The 19,522-nt window shown below is 39.2% G+C and overlaps 1 protein-coding gene across 6 annotated transcripts in view; it reads right to left on the bottom strand.

Annotated features, from left to right (window-relative positions):
• The window catches only part of AFF3 (ALF transcription elongation factor 3), a 522,770-nt gene that overhangs the window by 418,151 nt on the left and 85,097 nt on the right, over window positions 1–19,522 (bottom strand). For 4 of the 6 annotated variants that reach the window (XM_072743000.1, XM_072743001.1, XM_072743004.1 and 1 more), the window contains 3 exons: window positions 14,204–14,324; window positions 12,909–13,221; window positions 12,394–12,779 (listed from right to left, as the gene is read on the bottom strand). In XM_072743000.1, the coding sequence (XP_072599101.1) occupies window positions 12,394–12,779; window positions 12,909–13,221; window positions 14,204–14,324 (820 nt within the window). Of the gene's footprint in view, window positions 1–12,393; window positions 12,780–12,908; window positions 13,222–14,203; window positions 14,325–16,589; window positions 16,665–19,522 lie in introns of all 6 variants that reach the window. The other 2 variants (XM_072743002.1, XM_072743003.1) reach the window with 1 other exon arrangement.

Genomic DNA, 19,522 nt, shown 5'->3' with positions numbered 1-19,522 from the left:
AGGCATATTTGAGGAATATACATATTAAAGCTCAAGAGTGTCTTCAAATTTGGTGAAACTAAAAAAAAGTAGAAAAAGAGAGAGGTGAAGGAAGAGAGACAATGTTGTCTTGAATGAAATTCATCTTATGTTTGTGGAATTTTTTCTGGATGGTGGGATTTGAGTTGATTTTTAAATTTCATTTTTCTTCATTTTTAGATAATTTGAAGGAGCATGTAACATGTTAACAAAAACAATGAGTAAGTAAGCAGAAAAATATCAAGATGGAAAGCAAATATGACAATATATTAACAACAATCAATTCTGGGTGGTGACTCTCTAATTTCCAAATATTATTATCATTTTTTTATAAGAGGAACCAGATTTGAAGGAGGAATTGGGCAGGCAAACTAGGAAAGAATAATACTCCAGGCATAAGCAAAGCCAGAAAATTATGAAAGAAAATGGTGTGCTTAGGAAACAGCAAGATGTCTGGTAAGTAGATAAGGATGAAGTCTGGGTCAGATTATATGCTATGATTGAATTTCATTCTAGACTTTATTTTTGTCACTGATATTAACTAACATCATTCAAACCAGTTACAGTATGTTTGTCTCTGTTTTTCAGGTGCAAAAACTCAAAGTCCAGACCTCAGGGACAAGATAATTCAGTACTAGTTCTAAGAGATGGTACAAAGACAGATGAGAAGTAGAGAGTAAAAAAAAAAAAAGAGAAGTAGAGAGTAAGCTCAAGGTGCTTACGATACATTGGTGACACCAGACAGACAACAAAGCAGTAAATAATAATATATGGTAATATAACACACACAGACTCTATAGGAATTTAGAAGAAAGGAAATTCTTTGATGGTTGGAGCAGATTGTGGAAGTGGCATGACTTATGCCATAGGCTTGAAGAAAGCCTGGAGCATTTTGAATTAAGATTTTCAGTCTCACAAGAAATTACATTGTAGGATCCCTACCCACAGCTACATCACAATTCCATAAAGATGGAGTATTTATCTTTCTTTCATACTGAACTATAAAGAAAAGATGGACTGAGTCATCGCTTAGGCTGGAATATGACTGTAGGGAAAAATAAACAAGTAAGTAAAGGCTTACCTTATATTAAAATAAATTCCAGATGGCTAACTTTTCATCTAGTTTCCTTTATGGTTTTACATCAGATTTAACTCTTTAACATATCTATGGAAATAGCCTTTTTAGCCATAATTAAAAAAGAAGGGATCAAAAAGAAGAAAGATACAAAATTTAATTTCTACATTATAAACAAAGGTTAATCAAGAAGCTGGGAGAATTGCTTATAATTTATTTAGAAAAGGTTCATTTCCTTAATTTTAAAAACCCATAACTCAGTAAGAAAGAATACAAAGACTCCAACAGAAAAATGGGTAAAGAGCATGAAAAGAAAATCACAAAAAATTATACATAATCACCTTTGTTCATTTTGAAATTATAAATTAGATGTCTATGCATTTTTCCTTGGAAAATATGATATCTACACAAATTTACTTATAAGGCTATTCATTGCAGAATAATTTACAATGGTGAAAAAAATTGAAAACAGTTTAAATGCCCAACAAAAGGATTATGTAACAAATTATGGTATCTGCATAGGATAAAACTACTGAAATTCTCAACTAAATGCAATGCAAAGATCATACACTGAACATTGCCAAAGACTGTTCAGTAACATAGCAAAGCGGTTATGGTATGCAAGGAGAATAATTGGGAAAATAACCATATATGATAGCTTCATCCTGATTCAACAAAGAAGGTCTAAGTATAGAAAAAGACCAGAAGAATCTATACCAAAATGTAAACTGTGACTATTTCCAGACTGCAGCATTACATGTGGGTTTTTTTATCATTTATGTTCTTAATGTTACCCTAATTTTTATAATGAAGACATATTACTCCAAAAATCTCTGTTGCCCTTTGCAGCAGAAATTCCAGAAAGAGTGGTCTATATGTAACGTCTCTAATTCCTCCTCCTGATTTTCTCTTAAACTTAGACTTTGGCCCCCAAAACACTCTTTGAGGTAACTGATAACTTTCATGTTACTAAATCCATCAGCAGCAGAAATGAAACTGACAATTCCCTTCTCTTCTTGATACCTTCTCTCCTCACGTTTGCTAGATACTACACTGATTTCTTCCCACCTCCTGATTCTGTCTCTCTCACTGGCACCTTCTCTTCTCATTAATCCCTTGATGTACAAATGCATAAGGGCTTAGCCTTCTTTTTTAGCCACACTCAAACCCTAAGTGACCTCATCCAGCCTCAAGGCATTATCAAGGTATGCAGACCACTTCCAAATCTCTATCTTCTAGCCCAGATATGTATTTCTTTCTCTACCAAATTCCACGCTTATGGCTCCAATGTGTGTGTCTACTTAAGGTGTCCACGTGGATGTCTAACAGACACCCCAAACTCAGTCAGTTCAAATGAATTCCTGCTCTTCTCCTCAAAAATCGGCTTCATATATAACTTCCCATTTCAGTTGAAAGCAACTTTCAGCTACTCAAGTCAAAAATCTGTCTTCAATTCCTCTCCATCTGTCATCCAATCAGTCGATTCTTACCTGACTCTCCTCCAAAATATATCCAGAATCCAACCTTCTCATCATCTTTGCTACCACCTAGCTCCTACAACTGCTGTCATCTCTCCCCCAGATTAGGGAAATAATCTGCCAAGTAATCTCCTGCTTCCACGTCTATCCCTTTACAGTTTATTCTCAACACAACAGCCAGACAGATTCTTGTAATACTTAAGTCAGACCATGATGCTCTGTGCTCAGAACCCCTCCAGGGTTCCCTATTCTCACTCGCAGTAACACCCCGATCCTTGTGGTAGCCTAAAGGCCTTACGTGATGTGGGTTTCTCTCCTATTTCCCTTCACCTCATGCATTCTCCTCCAGCACACTGTCCCATTGATGTTACAGGGTGAGGAGGGATGCTCCCACTCGGGCCTTTGCCCTAGCTATCCACTCTGCTCTAACTAATTCCTCCTTTCTCCAGATACCTTCCTCCTAACTTCCTGCTCAAGTCTCTCTTTCTTAATGAGGATTACTTTAACTATCCTACTTAATAGAGCAATCTGCTCCCCCTCCTCCCAACCTGTCTGCACTCCTTTACAGGTGTGAAGCCAGTCACTTTGACTCTTTTCTGTAATACTTATCACAAATTATAAAAGGGTAAAATTCAAAATGGTAAAGGAGTTGCTGAGATAGGCTGTGCTGAAGCAAGAAAGGCTCCTCTGAAAGCTTATGTTTAAATTACTATGATGCCAACTGGAAAAGGGTGGCATGACCCTGAGGGAGGGACTGGCCAGAGAACCTAACCTACAGGAATTCATACTAACACACAAACATGAATGAAATAGCCAGTAATGTGAAAGCCCAGTGGGCACATCTACAGCTAAGAAGCGCAAGTTGCTGGAAGGTTGGTTTGTAGGCCAACATAAGGAAGGGTGAGGGCTGTCCAAAGATGGGGAGGCTACGCCAGGAGGTAGGAAGTTCCCTCTTAGCCATGGGGGCTGAACACAGACAGGAAGAGCCTCAGTGGGGATGTCACAGAGAGGAGTCAAGCATCCTGCAGGAGGTCTGGAGGAGACCTTCCATCACCCATGCTCTGTCTGTAAGATTTTCAAGACGTCCAAGAATGAGGGAGAGGGTAGGAGAGTGGCTGATCTATATTTGTTTTCAGGGCTTATGTAGATCACAAACTGAATGTACACATCTTTTTATTTTCTAGTTTAGCCTTCTGTCACACAGATAAGGAGTCAAACATTTACTGTGTATTAAAGGCATGCCACTGGCTATGTGGACCCAAATGCTCTGTAACCAGCAATATTTCTGAAGGATACGTCTCCAAGACAACAAATAAACAGAGCTCTGGATAAATATATGGATTGTGTTTGCATAAATTATGAAATAATGCATTACTATGAAGGAGTGAAATAGGAATCGTGACAGAAACAAGACCCATGAAGCACAAAATGACATAGAAAAAAAGGGGCAATTCTGGGACTCGGTACCCACTGGAATCAAGGAGTACCTCTAAGAACTCCATGTGTTCCAGGCTATTTTAAATCCATTAAAACTTAATTCACATGGCAGAAAGTTTGAAAATGGGGTCTCTTCCCCACTGTCCCTTGTCCCCTTCACCACACTTCTCATCCCCACATCCTTTTGCTACAGCTCACATCATGTGGCCAGAGAACAGAAGCATCTGCCTGCAGCACATACACAAAACACCGTCCACACTGCCCCCAGGCCAGGGCTTCTGCTCACACAAACCAAACAAAGAAGAACATGAAAAAAGAGACAGAGCACATATCCCTGGCAGAGCCACTGCCTGCTTTGGCTTTTGTTTCTGAGGCCAACATATAGCATTATGGTTTATTTTACATTGGTTGTGTTTACATACATCAGTAAATATGGTTCCCATTTCTCTTTGTAACAGCAGCTATAAATTATATGTTGGAAGTGTTTGGCTTTTCTCTTCCCATAAAAGGTTTGGCAGGAATTACTGAGGCCCCAAGAAGAGGAGGTCAGTGGTTGGAAGGGAGTGACTTCCTTCACCTATATCCTTAAATGAATTAACTAATTCAACAAACACCTATTGAGCACAAACTATGAGTCAGGCACAGTTAGGAAAGCTCCAGGAAGCAACGCAGCAAAAAGCAAAACAAAAATCCTTGTTCTTATGGCATTCATATTCTAGTAAAATTCATCACCTCACCTCAGTTTCCAGGTTCAAAGCTCTCAAACCGTCTAGGGCTGAGCACAGTAGAAGGTAAATGTGAAGTAAAGAGTTACTATAAATAATTATAATAGTAATTCTGAGTTATTATTATTATTGTGGCTTATTAAGTGCTTACTTTGTGCCAGGCACACTATTCTAAGCACTGTACCAGTATTAACTTACTAAGTAGTCATAAAAAGACTATCAAATGCTATCTAGTACTGTTATATTGAATTGTGTCCCTCACAATTTTAAATTTGAGATAGAGATAGGGACTTTACAGAGGTAATCAAGTTAACAACAAGGTCATTAGGGTGGCCCTAATCCAATATGACTGATGTCCTTACAAAAAAGGAGAAATTTAGATAGACATACATGTAGAGGGAAAACAACGTAAAGACACAAAGAGTAGACAGCTTTGAGCCAGGGAAGGAGGGCTAGAGCAGATTCTCTCTCACAGCCCTCAGAAGAAATCAACCCTATCAACTCCATGATTTTAGCGTTCTGGCCTCCAGAACTGTGAGACAATTTCTTTGTTCTAAGCCAACCGATTTGTGGTCCTTTGTTATGGCAGCCCTGGCATACTAATAAAGGTACAGTCATGATTCCATGTTGCAGATAAAGCCACTGAGACACAAGGTCATCTGGCTAGCCAACAGACTGGGAGTTGAAGTCAGACAATCTAGCTCAAGAAACTACACTCCTCATTCGGTTCTAAAACCAGGCCAATTACTGCAGAGATGGGTCCCAGTCAGTATTGCTCCTGAAAGTGTCTTTTGATCCTAAAGCCTGACCTTTGGCCAAAATAGAAAACTGCTATGTTCCGGGGGTGACCACAGGCTGCTTGTCACACATGCAGCTACAGAATGGAACGTGTGACTAGCAGCAGGGAAACTGCACTCTCCTCTACTATAAAGGCATTGCTAATGCTGGTTAATCATGTGGATAAGTGATTCTCCTGATCGGCCCAATTAAACATGCTATTTAATACTTTGTAGCTTTAAAAAGATCGATTTCAATGAGTCATTCTAAATACTACCTGAAAATTTTAACACTTTTCTTCAGCCCATATCTTGTTGATTTTATATTTCATTTAACTGGAAATAAAGCTCAAGTGTGATAAGTTCTACTACAGGTAATAGTTCAGGAAAGCCAAATACACAGGAGAGAGAAAATTCGATCCCAGGCTTGGCAATAAAATCTCAGGAGGGGGCTAAGCATTAAATTAGGGAGAATCATGTCACTCAGGCTTTGCTATATTAATCCAGGATAATCTCAGTCTTCAAGATTTCCATTATTTCCAACAAATAAACACAAAAGAACTTTCAGGATTTCATTTTCCTTTTTCTTCCCACCTCATATCTCTGCCATTCTCTCTCTCTAGTTCACTCACATGCACACACACAACCACTTCCAATAATACCCTCACTTCTAGATCTTGTTTGCTTTTGTCATTTCAGCGGTATTTCTAATAAGAGTAACATAGCCAATATTTACTGAATGCTTACTATATTGTCACTGCGTTAAGCACATGACATTCTTCAACTCATCGATCAACTCCTCTTTCCAGTAACTCTGCAATGTAGATATTATCATTTTCTCCACTCATAAGAAACCTGAGGCTCGGAGACATTAAACTACTTGCTCTTGGCCACATGGCTAAGTGGCAGAGCCAGGATTTGAACCTATGCCTGGCAGAGCCATCATCATTCCACTGTGTATCCCTGTACATCTGAAAGCTTGCATGGGATTTCCAACCAAGAATGAATGAAATACAAGAGAAGAGGCTTTTGTCATTGGGCTGTACACTGATACGTTTTCCAGGGTGGAAGAGGTTGTTGGATCACACACCCATCTCTTCAAGGGACTCCAAATACAGAGAGCTCAGGCTCTTGATTAGTCCCAGGTTTGGAGTCAACACATATAAGGTTGCGGTTTAAGGGCAAACAGCCCCGTAATCTGTCCAGATGCTGTCTGGGAGAGGAAACTTTATGAGAACTGAGAAAATATACGGGGAAAGTAAAGTGGGCTTTCTAATAGCCTCCCCTGGGTCTCACTCTCAACGCCTCCGTCACTGGGAGTAGTCTCCTATCTTATGGCTAGAAAATGTGGTTTTATAATATGAACCTAAAGGAGCCCAGAGAGGAAAGGGGACGACGGCAAAGGACATCAGCACCTTTACACGAGGCACATTTTAATATGCTTTCTTCAAAGTTTTCAATAAAGAGTTATAGAAGCTGAAGTTATTTTAAACTGGCTAAGTGCTTTTACCTTTTAGGGCCTCGCTAGCTGAACATAAAAATACCAAAAAGTATGGAAACATTTCCACTTGCCAGCCTTCATTATGACCTTCAGAGTGACCCATCAATAAGATGAGAAATGAGTGCTTTCATCTAGTATCTAAGATCAAAGTTGTGGCTCTTCACTCTTCTAAGTCCAAGTGCTACAAGTTGTCTGTGTTCCCACTGAGAGAACACACTGCGTGTAATCAGCTATGCTGTTACTAAGCCCCACTGTCCCACAGGATGCAACCTTATGCTGCAGTGAGTGACGGAGGATGGAGGTTATGGTGATGGGGAGGATAAAACCACAACAGACAGGGAAACTGAGTCTCCAGCCTGGCCACGCACCCTCATTTCATCAATGAGCAATCAGATAGCATACTGTCATTTGAAAACATTATACATCTCAAATGTAATTAAGAAATTTAGACTGGCATGAATATGTAATGTACACATTGCTCTGCAGATGCCTTTCTCGTCCGACAGGCTGGTGCCGACTTTAATTTGGAAGAAATCCATTTTCATACAAAGGTAACCAACAGTGACAGGAAATAGGAAGCCTACATCATTTATCTTCTATGAACTTAGGAAAAAAATCAGTTAATTGCTTTTCTAGGAAGCTATTTTGTGGAATCATGGTGCTTTATCTTTCTGCTCTTATTTATATATAAATGGTGATTTTAAAATGCCCATTGTGAAAATGCTAATTAATCAATACATCTTAAACTATTTTTTAAAAATATTTTATTTATTTATTCATGAGAGACACACACACAGAGAGAGAGAGAGAGGCAGAGACACGGGCAGAGGGAGAAGCAGGCTCCATGCAGGGAGCCTGATGTGGGACTTGATCCTGGGACACTGGGATCACGGCCTGATCTGAAGGCAGACGCTCAACCACTGAGCCACCCAGGCATCCCCATCTTAAACTACTTAATTGCTTATTTTAACAAATAAAATTCTGACCAACCAAAAATGGTCTCTCTGTTCTTGCAGATGAATTATCAACCACTACAAAAACTCCTAGTATACATACTACAGTCTATTAATTGATATTCAAATTTAAGTGTCTCTTCCCTTATCACTGACTAAGCTGAGAGCAGCAGGCTCTGCTTTCCTTCCTTCCTTCCCCGGATTTTCAGATATGTTCTATTCTCGGCCATCAGAGCCCCTCTGTAAGTCTTAAATCACTGCTACTTATTAAATTAATAACAGAAACTAAAATGTATATGTCTTGGAATACCACTGAAGCTGAAACTTGCCAAACAAACTGATTTCATGGCCCATGAGACCCATATTCCCATATTTTGTCTCAACAGCACTGCATATTAAGCTTTTTTATAGGATTGTCCCATTTCTGCTTTTCTATATCACCTAGCACATACATGTGTATTTTTAAATTCTATAAAGTTTGAGGCCATATAAAGCACTCTCTTCAAATCTAAAATTATCATTTTAATAATTTCTTATTATTCCATGAGCCAAAGATAGGTACAGCATGAAGCTAATGATGCATAACCTTCAAGACCTCTTAAGCAAAGATTCCTCCAAGGCCCCAGGAGGGGTTCTAGCAATGAGTTAATACATTTTTTTGGTAAGAATTTCAAATATAATTTTTTTTTAATTTTTTTTTTATGATAGTCACAGAGAGAGAGAGAGAGAGAGAGAGAGGCAGAGACATAGGCGGAGGGAGAAGCAGGCTCCATGCACCGGGAGCCTGATGTGGGATTCGATCCCGGGTCTCCAGGATCGCGCCCTGGGCCAAAGGCAGGTGCCAAACCGCTGCGCCACCCAGGGATCCCTCAAATATAATTTTCTAGTCCTTTTTTCCTGAAGAAAATCCTCAAGATGGTATATACTTTAGGTCCCACAAAACTTGTATCTGCCCCACTAGGTTAACAGCCCCCCGTGTCTGGATCTTGAATTACATGTGAAGGGCAAAACATTTATTTTGTGTGTGTATGTGAAACAAAAAATAATTTGCTTCAACTGGAAATAAGATTTACTGTGCCCTACTCTAGAATGTTCTAGAATGCATGCTGCAGTCCTTCTTATGTCCCTGTCTCTCATCTAACACTAGTCTCCTTTCCCAGTGGCACTCCAGGGAAGGCTCACTTAATGAGGGATGGCATCAAGAATAAAAAACTCAGCTATAACAACAAAAATATGTTTTTCATTAAACACAAAACTGAGCAGGGAAAAACCAGCCAAGAGACAGGTGTATCAGTTAAAGAACTCCCTTGAGGTCTTTAACTTCCACATCAAATTGCACTGAATTTTTCCACACTAATTACCTATTATTGAAGACTAAAGAATTATAACAAATAATTTGCCAGGGCAGCAGATAGAGTGCAGATGTTGTAAGAAAAAAAAAATGAAGAATTTATGAAGTATAAAATCAGGCGAAAGAGATCCACAAATTCTCAATTTTTTAAAACAACAATATTTTTCTACTACAAGGATTATGAAGGTGAGGAAATTTTCTAGGACTAAAAGGCAAATTTTAAATTTAGTTTGGACTGTATGTGAGAGAAACTGCAAATTAAAAGCTAAGGGCTAGAGTCTAATTTATTCAATTCATGTAAATTTCTTGCAGGCAGAGTTCATATCGTAGATTTTTTTTTTAATTTTGCATATCACATTACACCTAGTCATTGATTTGATTTCTTATGAGGACTATAGCTACACAATGCCATATGGCTATATTTGTATCTCCTTTGTCTTTACGTCATTTTTACCTAACACTTCCTTTACGCCCCCAAATCCCTCACATTGGCGTTAAGTTTTGCTGTACAGCTAACGTCCTAGGAAACTAGAGTCAAGTCATGCAAAAGTTCCCATCAGGTCATTACCTCTGTAGATTTCCCTAAAAAAACGCATTCCCTACCTCACTGGGAATTAATATTAGTACTAATCAAGAGGACATTTTCACCTAGGTACTGTGTAAAAAAAAAAAACAGGCATTAATATTTCTCGTTTGCCATGTTTGTTTTAGTCTCTCTGAAAAATAAAAACAAAAATTCCCTCAAAAATAACATTTAATTAGCCAATAAAATTTAGTTCCTATGCTATGATTGTGGATTTTATAGGGATGCCCTATAAATACTGAATGATATACCTGCAAAAAGGTATTTTTTAATTTCTTGGAGTACTGTAAAACAAACAAACAAACAAAAAAACTCTTTGAAAAGTCTGAAGGATGGGAAATATAACTGATAGATACTACCCTGCTGCTAACTGAGAAAGAATCTATTATAATGAACTTATTATAACAGTGTGTTGCATTATTCAAATTATCATATTTTCCATAATATGGAATTTTTTGCTAATGTAAAGACTGTACTATCTTCCCTACCAAAAACAAAAAACCCAAAACAAAAACAAAAAAAAACAAATCCAGCAATTAAAATTTTGTTCTGCAAACAACACTTCTTCCCTCTTTTCTATCAATGCATGATTGGCCTCTTTAAACTATTCAGTATAAAATGTTAGGAAGGGAGCAAGCTCACAGGCTCAATGTCATTACATGGGGGAAATGAAACACTTCCTGTATAAAAGCTCTAATTTTTCTCGGTATGACTTTCTATCTCAGGCATTTCCCTCTTTCTGTGATTACTGAACCGTAGTACAATGTGTCATTCCCAATCTGGGGTCTTGGAAGGGCGTCCTGAAAGTGTCCACGTTATTAATGGCATACCCAAAAGCCTAATGAAAACTGGACAGTTATCTACATAAGGCTGTACTGGCTATGAAAAACTGGCTTTTAACCAGGCTTTATCAGCTCATTGGGTGACAAAGTAAATAAATAAATTACTAACAAATTTGAAGTTTCTTTGGCACATAAAAATCATTTTAACAAGGAATCAATTGGGATTAAAATTATAAAGGATTCCTGGGGATTACAGTCACCTCTATTCAAGGATAAGCCATGTTTTATTTGCCAGGTCACTGGATGATGATAACACAAATCAAAGGACTTGATAAATTCAGTTTTATAAGGTGATATTAATACGTGTTTCCTGCAAATTTTTAAAAACATGAATGCTTGCAGAAGTTATATGTTGCTCCAATTAATTCCTGAGAATACTTTATGGGATCCATCATAAATGAATAATCAAAAGTGAATGTCACTTAATTTCCTCATTAGAACCTGCGTAAACATCTTGGATGTATCTTCTCTAAGGGCAATATGTTGATCTCCCAGTTGGTGCACTGTGCTGAGGTAAGAGCTCAGCTCAGAAATTATTAAGTTCAGCCTTGTCAGACTCCCCACAAGAAACATCAAATCATTTGTGTTTTAGTTGGTCATTAAATCAAATTAAGATACAAAGAATATGCTAGCTACAGTGTTACTCCATCTTTAAAAACAAATGTCAAAAAGAAAAAAAAACCCTGAATATTTCCTAAGTCCAATGTTCTAGAATTCACATTTCATGTTACTTAATATACCACATCACAACAAAACAAAAAAAAATGTGCATGCATACTTTTTCCTATGCTTTTGACAACTGTCATCAATTTGGAATATAGTATGAAATGTGTTTCTCTAAACCAAGACTTCATTTTCCATCCAGATTTACTGTTCAAGTAGACTAGACTCTTTGCTACCTCTGTGATTATGAGATTTGCTTTATGAATTCTAATATTCCATACATCTAGCCTACACATTTTGTAATGCAATAAATAAATACCTCAGATTAAATTCAAGAGGCAAATCAGAAGAATCTGAACTGAAAGATTTCACACACTTCATACAACCGAAGATCATTTTTACAGGGCAAGAAAAGTTCTTACTTGATTAACATCAATTAATCTGGATTTTAAGTTTATAATATAGATGGGACATACAATACACTCGAATATTCACCATATTCAATATTGAGTCATTTAATAATTACCTTAAAAATCATTGAGGTTTACTTTGTAAAGTTTGTCCTGGAATATTTCAAAACTGACAAAAATATTGAACTTCTGAACTCTTTCACATAAAAATTAACCTCTTTATATATGGCCTTTACAATACTTTTATTTCTACTATTTCACGTCAACACCAACTCATTCACACACACACACACACACACACACACACACAAACCCTTGACCTATACTGAAGGAAACATTCTCTCCGGAACGAACATAGACATGTAACTGCATTATGTTGGAACTTAAAAAAAAAAAAATGGGTGATAATCAATCTGAGATTTTAAGAAATCATTGTTTATCTGTACATTCTGCTTTAGCAATTGCTACAAATCCTACCACATGAATCGTTCACACACTGAAAATAAACATGGTAAGTAAATTTGTATCAAGTTATCACTGAGAATGACTCAGATGGTAGGTGGCATTGAATAGAGACTCACCTCTCCTTGTTTGGGGATGCTTAACTTGGAAAGTTTGGCCTTGGCTCTGGCAGACTCTGGCTTGGTGGCCGGGACTCCCCTGTATGAGGTGCAGTGCACACCCGTTTCTGTGGACGACTTAAGCTTTGGAGACTCGTCAGGAGCTTGATCTTGGCCATCCATCGGCCGCACATATGCAGTTGGTTTCTGCTGGACCAGGCTGGGTTTTGAAGCCAGGGATGGAGGAAAGTTCTGAACACAGTGTCCGCTGCTGCTATGCTTGGCTGCCATAGCAGGTGGCCTTTCCTGGGTCTGAAGACCCACCTCTACATTGCACACTTGTTTGGCTCGTGGCTGCTGTCTGCCAACACCATCTCCAAGCAAGGTCCTGAGAGAGCCTTGTTGTGCTGAGTTGGAAGAAGAAGAAGAAGAGGAAGATGAGGATGAGGGGCTCAACACAGACTGGTTAGGTTTTTTATTATGGTTCTTTGGGTTAGCAGAGCGGTTCAAATCAAGCAACCTGTGTCCGTGCTTACTTGCTCTCTGTTGGCCATCTGATGGCGGATGCCCGGCCTTCTGCCAGCCCATGGTGCCTCTCTTACTCTGCTGCACGGGGACAGCTGCTGGTGTGGAAGAAGCAGTGCTACAGACAGATGAGGGCTGGGCCTGGGCTCTTGAATCTGCAGCAAAATGTTCATCGATCTTGTTCACAGGAGCCTGAGGAACCCCAGGTTTGGGAACACCAACAAGATGACTCTGATTAGATCGGTCAGTTAAAAAGTCTTTCATTTCATCGTAATTGCCTAAAGTATTCTGGATCCGGTTGGAGAGCTCATCCCCCTTGTTAGTCTGGAGAAAGAAAAACACAGTAAGTACCTTGTTGTTAGAGACAAGGGAAATACAGGAAACAATGGAGAGGTGCCTTGATGGCTCCTAGAGTCAGGGCTGTCACATCCAGAATAAGAGCTGGGAGGTGAAATCAAAATCGTTGTCTCAGAAATCCATCTACGCTGCATGGCTCCAGAACCAGGAAGCCACTAAGAGCCTTAGACTACACCAAAAGGGAATCTATCCTTGGTGGTATGATGCAGCAATGGAAATCAGGATTAAGGCTTTCCAGGATTGGGTTTTCTTTGCATTTTTAGAGTCCCTTAGAAACTTTTCTTGAAAATTCAAATTGGGCTCAAATTGTTCTGCTGCCAATTTCTAAATATATCATATTCTTGTCAGAAACCCAGAGTGACAGGCAAAAGAAGTCAGCATAAAGCTTAAAAATGAACACGGGCTAAATGTGCAAGAGGCCAACTATCCACAGTTCCGTGCAGGCCTCAGATATTAGTGAAATCTTGGAAGACCTTTCATTTTGGCAGAGTTTGTATCTCTGGCTTTTGGTGTAAATGAGAAACAATCCAGCCATTTTTTTTTTCTCATTATCTTATCAGGTAGCCTGATCACAGCATAACCTATGTGTGGCAAATATGTTACCCAAACTCTTTTTATTTCCTATAGCTTAGAAGGAAAAACATTACAAGTGGCATTAACTTTGAAAATCAATGCAGAAATGAAATCCATACTATTGATAAAATTCACAGCAAGCAGCTCTCACCATTACGCAAAAGTTACATTTTACTGAGGAAACAGGCAGTCAAGTCATGTGAACTAGACACCAAGATTTGTGGGAAAAGACATCATTCTGAGAGGCAGAGCTGTCTTCTTGGGCTGAACAGGCAGAAAACAAGCTGGAGTTTGGTTGGTCAACTCTTCGAGGAGAGACTGCCATCACAGGGGTAGAGGTACAAGTCGGGGAGAAGATGAATTGAAAATCATCTACCTTATAAGGTTCACTGAAGAGGGAGTAACTCGAATTAAATGTGCCATCATCCTGCTGTGTTTCCTGATTTCTTCTCTCTCGTTCCTTCCTTCGTAACACATTTCTATCTGGTTCATAGACGCTGCATCAGGAGAAAGAAAAGAGAACAACCACACAGGAAAAAGTTAAAGGCTAAAACCCTGTGGAACATTCCCCTGAGTGCAAAAGTCTGGTTCATGGATAGACGGCCGTGACAAGGAGAACAAGGATCAGATTAGACACCCAGCAGTAGGAGCTTGGGTGTCTGATAATTACATTCTTCAGGGGTAAAAATAAAAAATCCTTAGGGCAAGTTCCAACCAGTACTAGTCCTCTCTGCCTGATATCTAAGACAGGAAATATCTAAGCAGCTTTGACAGGAGAAGACTGAAAGTAATCTTAAAGCAGACAGTAATTACAGTGATGTGTAAATAGAAATTACGAGCATATTTCCTCTTATGACATAGCCTCTGAATGTTCTATGGGAATGCTCCTGTTCTTGTCTTTCTTTTCCTTTTCCTTTTTTTTTTTTTTTTTTGTAAGGCTGTGTTTCTGTAGTGATTCTTTCATTAACTAGCTCCCTAAAGAGCTGTTAAAACTCCATGCTGCAATGGTTTTCACAGTTATGAGCCTTCTTCTGATCTCTGTTAATCAGTCAAGTCGTCAAACTACTACTGAATCAATTCTTCCTTCTGATATATTTGACACTATCACTCCTCCTAACTATGAAAAATGTGCCAGGAGGAAGGGGTGCAGGCAACGCAGGGAGAGAACGGAAATTGAATTATGGTGTGTCATCAAGGATCTCAGCCTTTTTTGTTAAAGAAAATTAATATCTATTCTCCCAAAATACAATTATGAAGTGACCAGACACCAGATAACTGGGAGGACTAAGGGAGAAATAGTGTTCCTTCCCCCTCATAAGGAGAAAATAGAGAGGCTAATTCAACTAATAATAAGGAAGTGACCCATTTACTGAAGGAAGGAAATACACTTGTTTTTTTTTTTTCAGCTCAGTATATAAAGAAATCTGGCCTCAGTGGAGAACTGACATGTCCCTCAGAATGTGCAACTGTCTTCATTTCCTAGCTGAAGCATTTGGTTTAACTGACCTTGTTTTCCTTTGAGCTCCCACTTGGTCTAATACTCAGATGCCTGAGCTGGGAGCCAGGACAACTACCTACTAACCGGTTCTCCCATAACCAGCGACTCGATGATGGAAGAGCCACACAAACTCTCTCACTCCAGTGTCTTCATTATAAAACAGGGATTCTTCATGGCATGGTAAGGTTTCAATGTGAAGATAATGCACAAAATGGCCTTAGAATAGCTTTAGGTGCCCAAACTCCAATGTATTGCTTTTAAATGTTGTTAATAATGAAAGAATCCATGAATTTACAGAAACATATGAAAAGAGAGAGATTCTGTTTTGTCTTGTTTTGTTTTAGCCAAATTGCTATCTTGAGTATAAGAGAGGATATTGTGTCATGTGGCTGTAGAGGACACAAATAAAATGATCATAAAATAAATACTGCTTATCCTTCTAGCTATGCCCAGGTGAACAGAATATACTTTAAATTGCTAAGGGGCAATGCTGAATATGCTTCCAGCAAGGCTGTGAGAACACCTAAGGCATTCCATTTAAATTTAAGATTAGGGAATGTTAAAATACCCAGAACGTGTCACCTATTAGCATTTTAATTCATCTTTAGCACGTTACCCAAAGTTATTAGATTGGGGAGTCTAACCAGTGACCTTCACATTAACGGAGGCTGCAGGCACAGCCTTACCAACTGAGAGGCTCACTGCTCCAACATAGCCATCACTAAGAACTCTCTGGGCAGCTATGGTCATAGTGACTAGTGTAAGATGAAAATGACACTCTTATTCACAGAACCAAGCTTCCAGTTCAAATAAGAGGCTGTGATTGTCCTGCCCTGCTTGTGGATGTTTGCAATATGAAACCCCAGCTTTCACGAACATTCCATGGATTTCAAATGGAGACTGACCCATGCTGTGGATGGAGATGAAGTAAGCTTTAACCACGAAGTGAATCCGAGTTTTACTATGAACTTGCTAACTTTGGGACCAATACCAGCATTTGCAGTCAGAAATACAAGCTTGCATTGCATGCACTGCACTTCTTCCCCTCTCCAGCATGTCCAGACACCTGTGAAGCACCGACTGTGCAAAACTCCATGCACAGAGACTTCCACAAACATGCTCACTGCCCTCAGGACAAGTCAAATCAACCACACGCATGAGACTGGTGTGATGCATGAAGTGGCCTTATGTGACATGGGGCAGGCAGGTGGTCATTTAGAATGATTTCAGGGCTCCTAAGAGGCCCCCATGCCCAAAATAATACCTCCTGCATCTGCTGGCGGAAGACTGAAATTCCACAACTAGAGAGTCATTCCTCTGGTTTAAGATGTCTTCACCCCTGTAAAAAATGTAGACACCACAAGAAGAGGAAACACTTTAACCCAATCAGCCCTTGGTATCTGGGTGTGCATGAGTTTCCAAGGGGAAAGGGCAGAGGACATAGGGGCCCAAAGGGGGTCCAAATAGGAGGTATAACAAAAAAGGGAGGGACAGCATACAGTATAGCAATGAAAACAAATTTATAAACTCTATCTACTTTGCAACCTGGTTTAGATGTTTAGCATTAGGCTAAAAGCCATAGTCAATCAGGCAGCTATCAGACTTGCTGCATTCAGGGTCAGGGAGTAAGAATCACTTCAAAATATGAAGAAGCTGGAGGTGAGAGGCAAGCTGCTCCTCTTTAACTAAATCTGCCTATTCCACAATCCATTTAAAGATAACCAAAAGCACTTCAAGATGCACATCTGGGCTGGCTAACATTCCCTAATGAGGTTCGGCTTGCACACCCAGCCTATGCCTTCTCAAGGACTGAACACCCTCAGGATCACCTACACACAGCCTGCTAATAGAAATGCACTTGCCATCTTTTATGGCACTGCCATGATGCTTGTGCCATGCAGTAACCTCCATGCCACTAGATGAAACCAGAAGGACCAAAAAATGACAATCATCCCCACCTTCTCCAGAAGAGCACAAAAGAAACCCAAAAGAAGAGCCAATACTTCTTCAGTGCCTTCCCTTTGGTTTTTCTTCTCCTTCTTTGGAAGGCAGCTCTGTTGCTTCTACTGAGCATTCAATACTTCCTAATGGTGACCCATCTGACTCCACCTCCTTCACTAGAACCACAACCCCCACCTGTCTTGTCAGGCCTTGGAAGCTAAAATGTCACCTGCTTAAAGCAAATGTCATTGTAGAGAAAGTCTGGACTTGCCACCCCCCATCTTTCTCTAAACGTCTGAACTCTTATCTCTTCTACCAACGCTAAATGTTTTAACTCATAAAGACAGTATCTTCTCAACAGTGAGTCCACCACTCCACTAATTACCAGTGAAATCTGTGCAGGTACTTACAACTCCAGAGAGTGCCTTTCTCTTGATCTCTCACCATTAAAAGTCAGTTCTCTTCCCTCCTCTGTCATTCAAGCAATGTAAAGATCATGCCATTTGCTTTAGAAGCAAAGGAACCTTTCCCTTGACATGCTGAAAAGTCAGGTCAGCTTCCCTGGGGAATGGCTGACTAAAGTTGTAGAGAATTCTGATTCCTGGCATGCTGATACATACATTAGACTCAGTAAAAGCCTCATGTTATGAGCTGTGTTGGTTTGTTTTGGAGTTTTTTTGTTGTTTTGTTTTTTGTTTTTTTGGTGACTAGCAGATGGTGAAATCTCTGTAAAGTTATTCCTTATTTCCATGAAAATTATAAGAATCACACTCCTCAAATGTATGTCACCAAATGTATTTATTTATTTTGTATAAAAGTGGAGGCAGCCAACTGCTACAATATTATTTATTATTTATTGCAGATGCATAACATTCCCAGAAAATGAACCTTTTTAATCAACTCCTTTAAAAGACCTATTTTTAGAATTAAAAAACAGCCAATGAAAACTATAGTAAAAACATTTCTGAAAATTTCCCTTTATTTGCTTTTAATCTATAAAATGAGGTAAGTAAGTGTAAGGTTCAGGCCAAAGCCAATTATGCTGAGTAGATAGGAATAGAAATTCAAACATGAAATTATCACCATTTCCAAAATTAATGTATTCTTGATCATATGGTAACAGTATGAAACCAAATAATAGTAATACCTTTGAATCTAATGGCTTCTCCCTTCTACTAAGCTCAAAACATCCCACACACAGGTCCCTTACTTATCCTTACAATGTCCCTTGAAGAAAGAAAACGATGGTGGCTATCACTGCTGGGATAACTTTTCTAAAGATCAAGGAACTTACAGTAAGACTTTGATAATCAAAACAATGTCATAAAGAAGACACCATGTAGAAGGAACAGCAGTGTCAATCCATGGATGAGGAGCTACCTGGGAGCAAGAGGTGGACATGCTTCCTAAACCCTGATGTCTACAAGCCAAGTATTAATAAATAGTGAATGTGAACCTCACAAAAGCAAAACAGGGCAAATGAAACATAGGGAAGCTACTTTCCATTCAGAAAGAACTAGGAGAATTCTGGAATTAAGGCTAAGTTGTTAAAATTTTATAGTCCACAAAAGACAAAAATCACTTTCCACAGTACATGCAATAAAAGGATATCCATGTAATACAGAATAGTGGACTAGAGCACAGATGAGCCAATTTAGAAATTATAGACTCTGAAGTAATAAGTCAGCTTGGGCTGCTGGTATCACTAGTTGCATCAAATCCTACCCATCCCTTAGCCTGCTCTTGTCTCTGCCTAAGCAGCCCTCCTGGAGGGAGAGGTGGTGGAGCTGGTGGAGCCACCCACTCAGGTGAGCTCAGGTTTGACCCAGAAGGCCCAGCTGGCCAGGAGGGACTGCTCTCCTCCCTCTGGCACTGATTCATATGCAGCCTGTTTATATCTGAACATTTGCTGCAGACGAACTGCATTTCCCATGGAGGACGCTATCAGCCAAGGGCATACCTAGCTAATCCCACCCCTCGATGAAAGTCATCAAACTGTTTTCTTCTTTAAAAAACAAAACAAAACAAAACAAAACAAAAAAACATTATCTTACCTACTGGTATGTCTCCAGAGTTGAGGGCTAGAAAACAAGTAAATTCAAGGAGAAGAGAGAGAACGACCTCTCACCAATCTTTTGAAGAAAGTTATCATGTTCTCTATGGTTAAAATCTACTGTCCTCTTACACAGCAGAAACACAACTCACTTTAGTCCAAAAGTATTTTTCTGAAAGCCATGGTGCTAGGTCCAAGGGAGA

This window comes from Vulpes vulpes, chromosome 16, assembly GCF_048418805.1.
Source record: "Vulpes vulpes isolate BD-2025 chromosome 16, VulVul3, whole genome shotgun sequence".
Classification (NCBI taxonomy): Eukaryota; Metazoa; Chordata; class Mammalia; order Carnivora; family Canidae; genus Vulpes; species Vulpes vulpes.
Note: the sequence above shows the minus strand (reverse complement) of the source record. Positions and strands in the feature narration are given on the sequence as shown.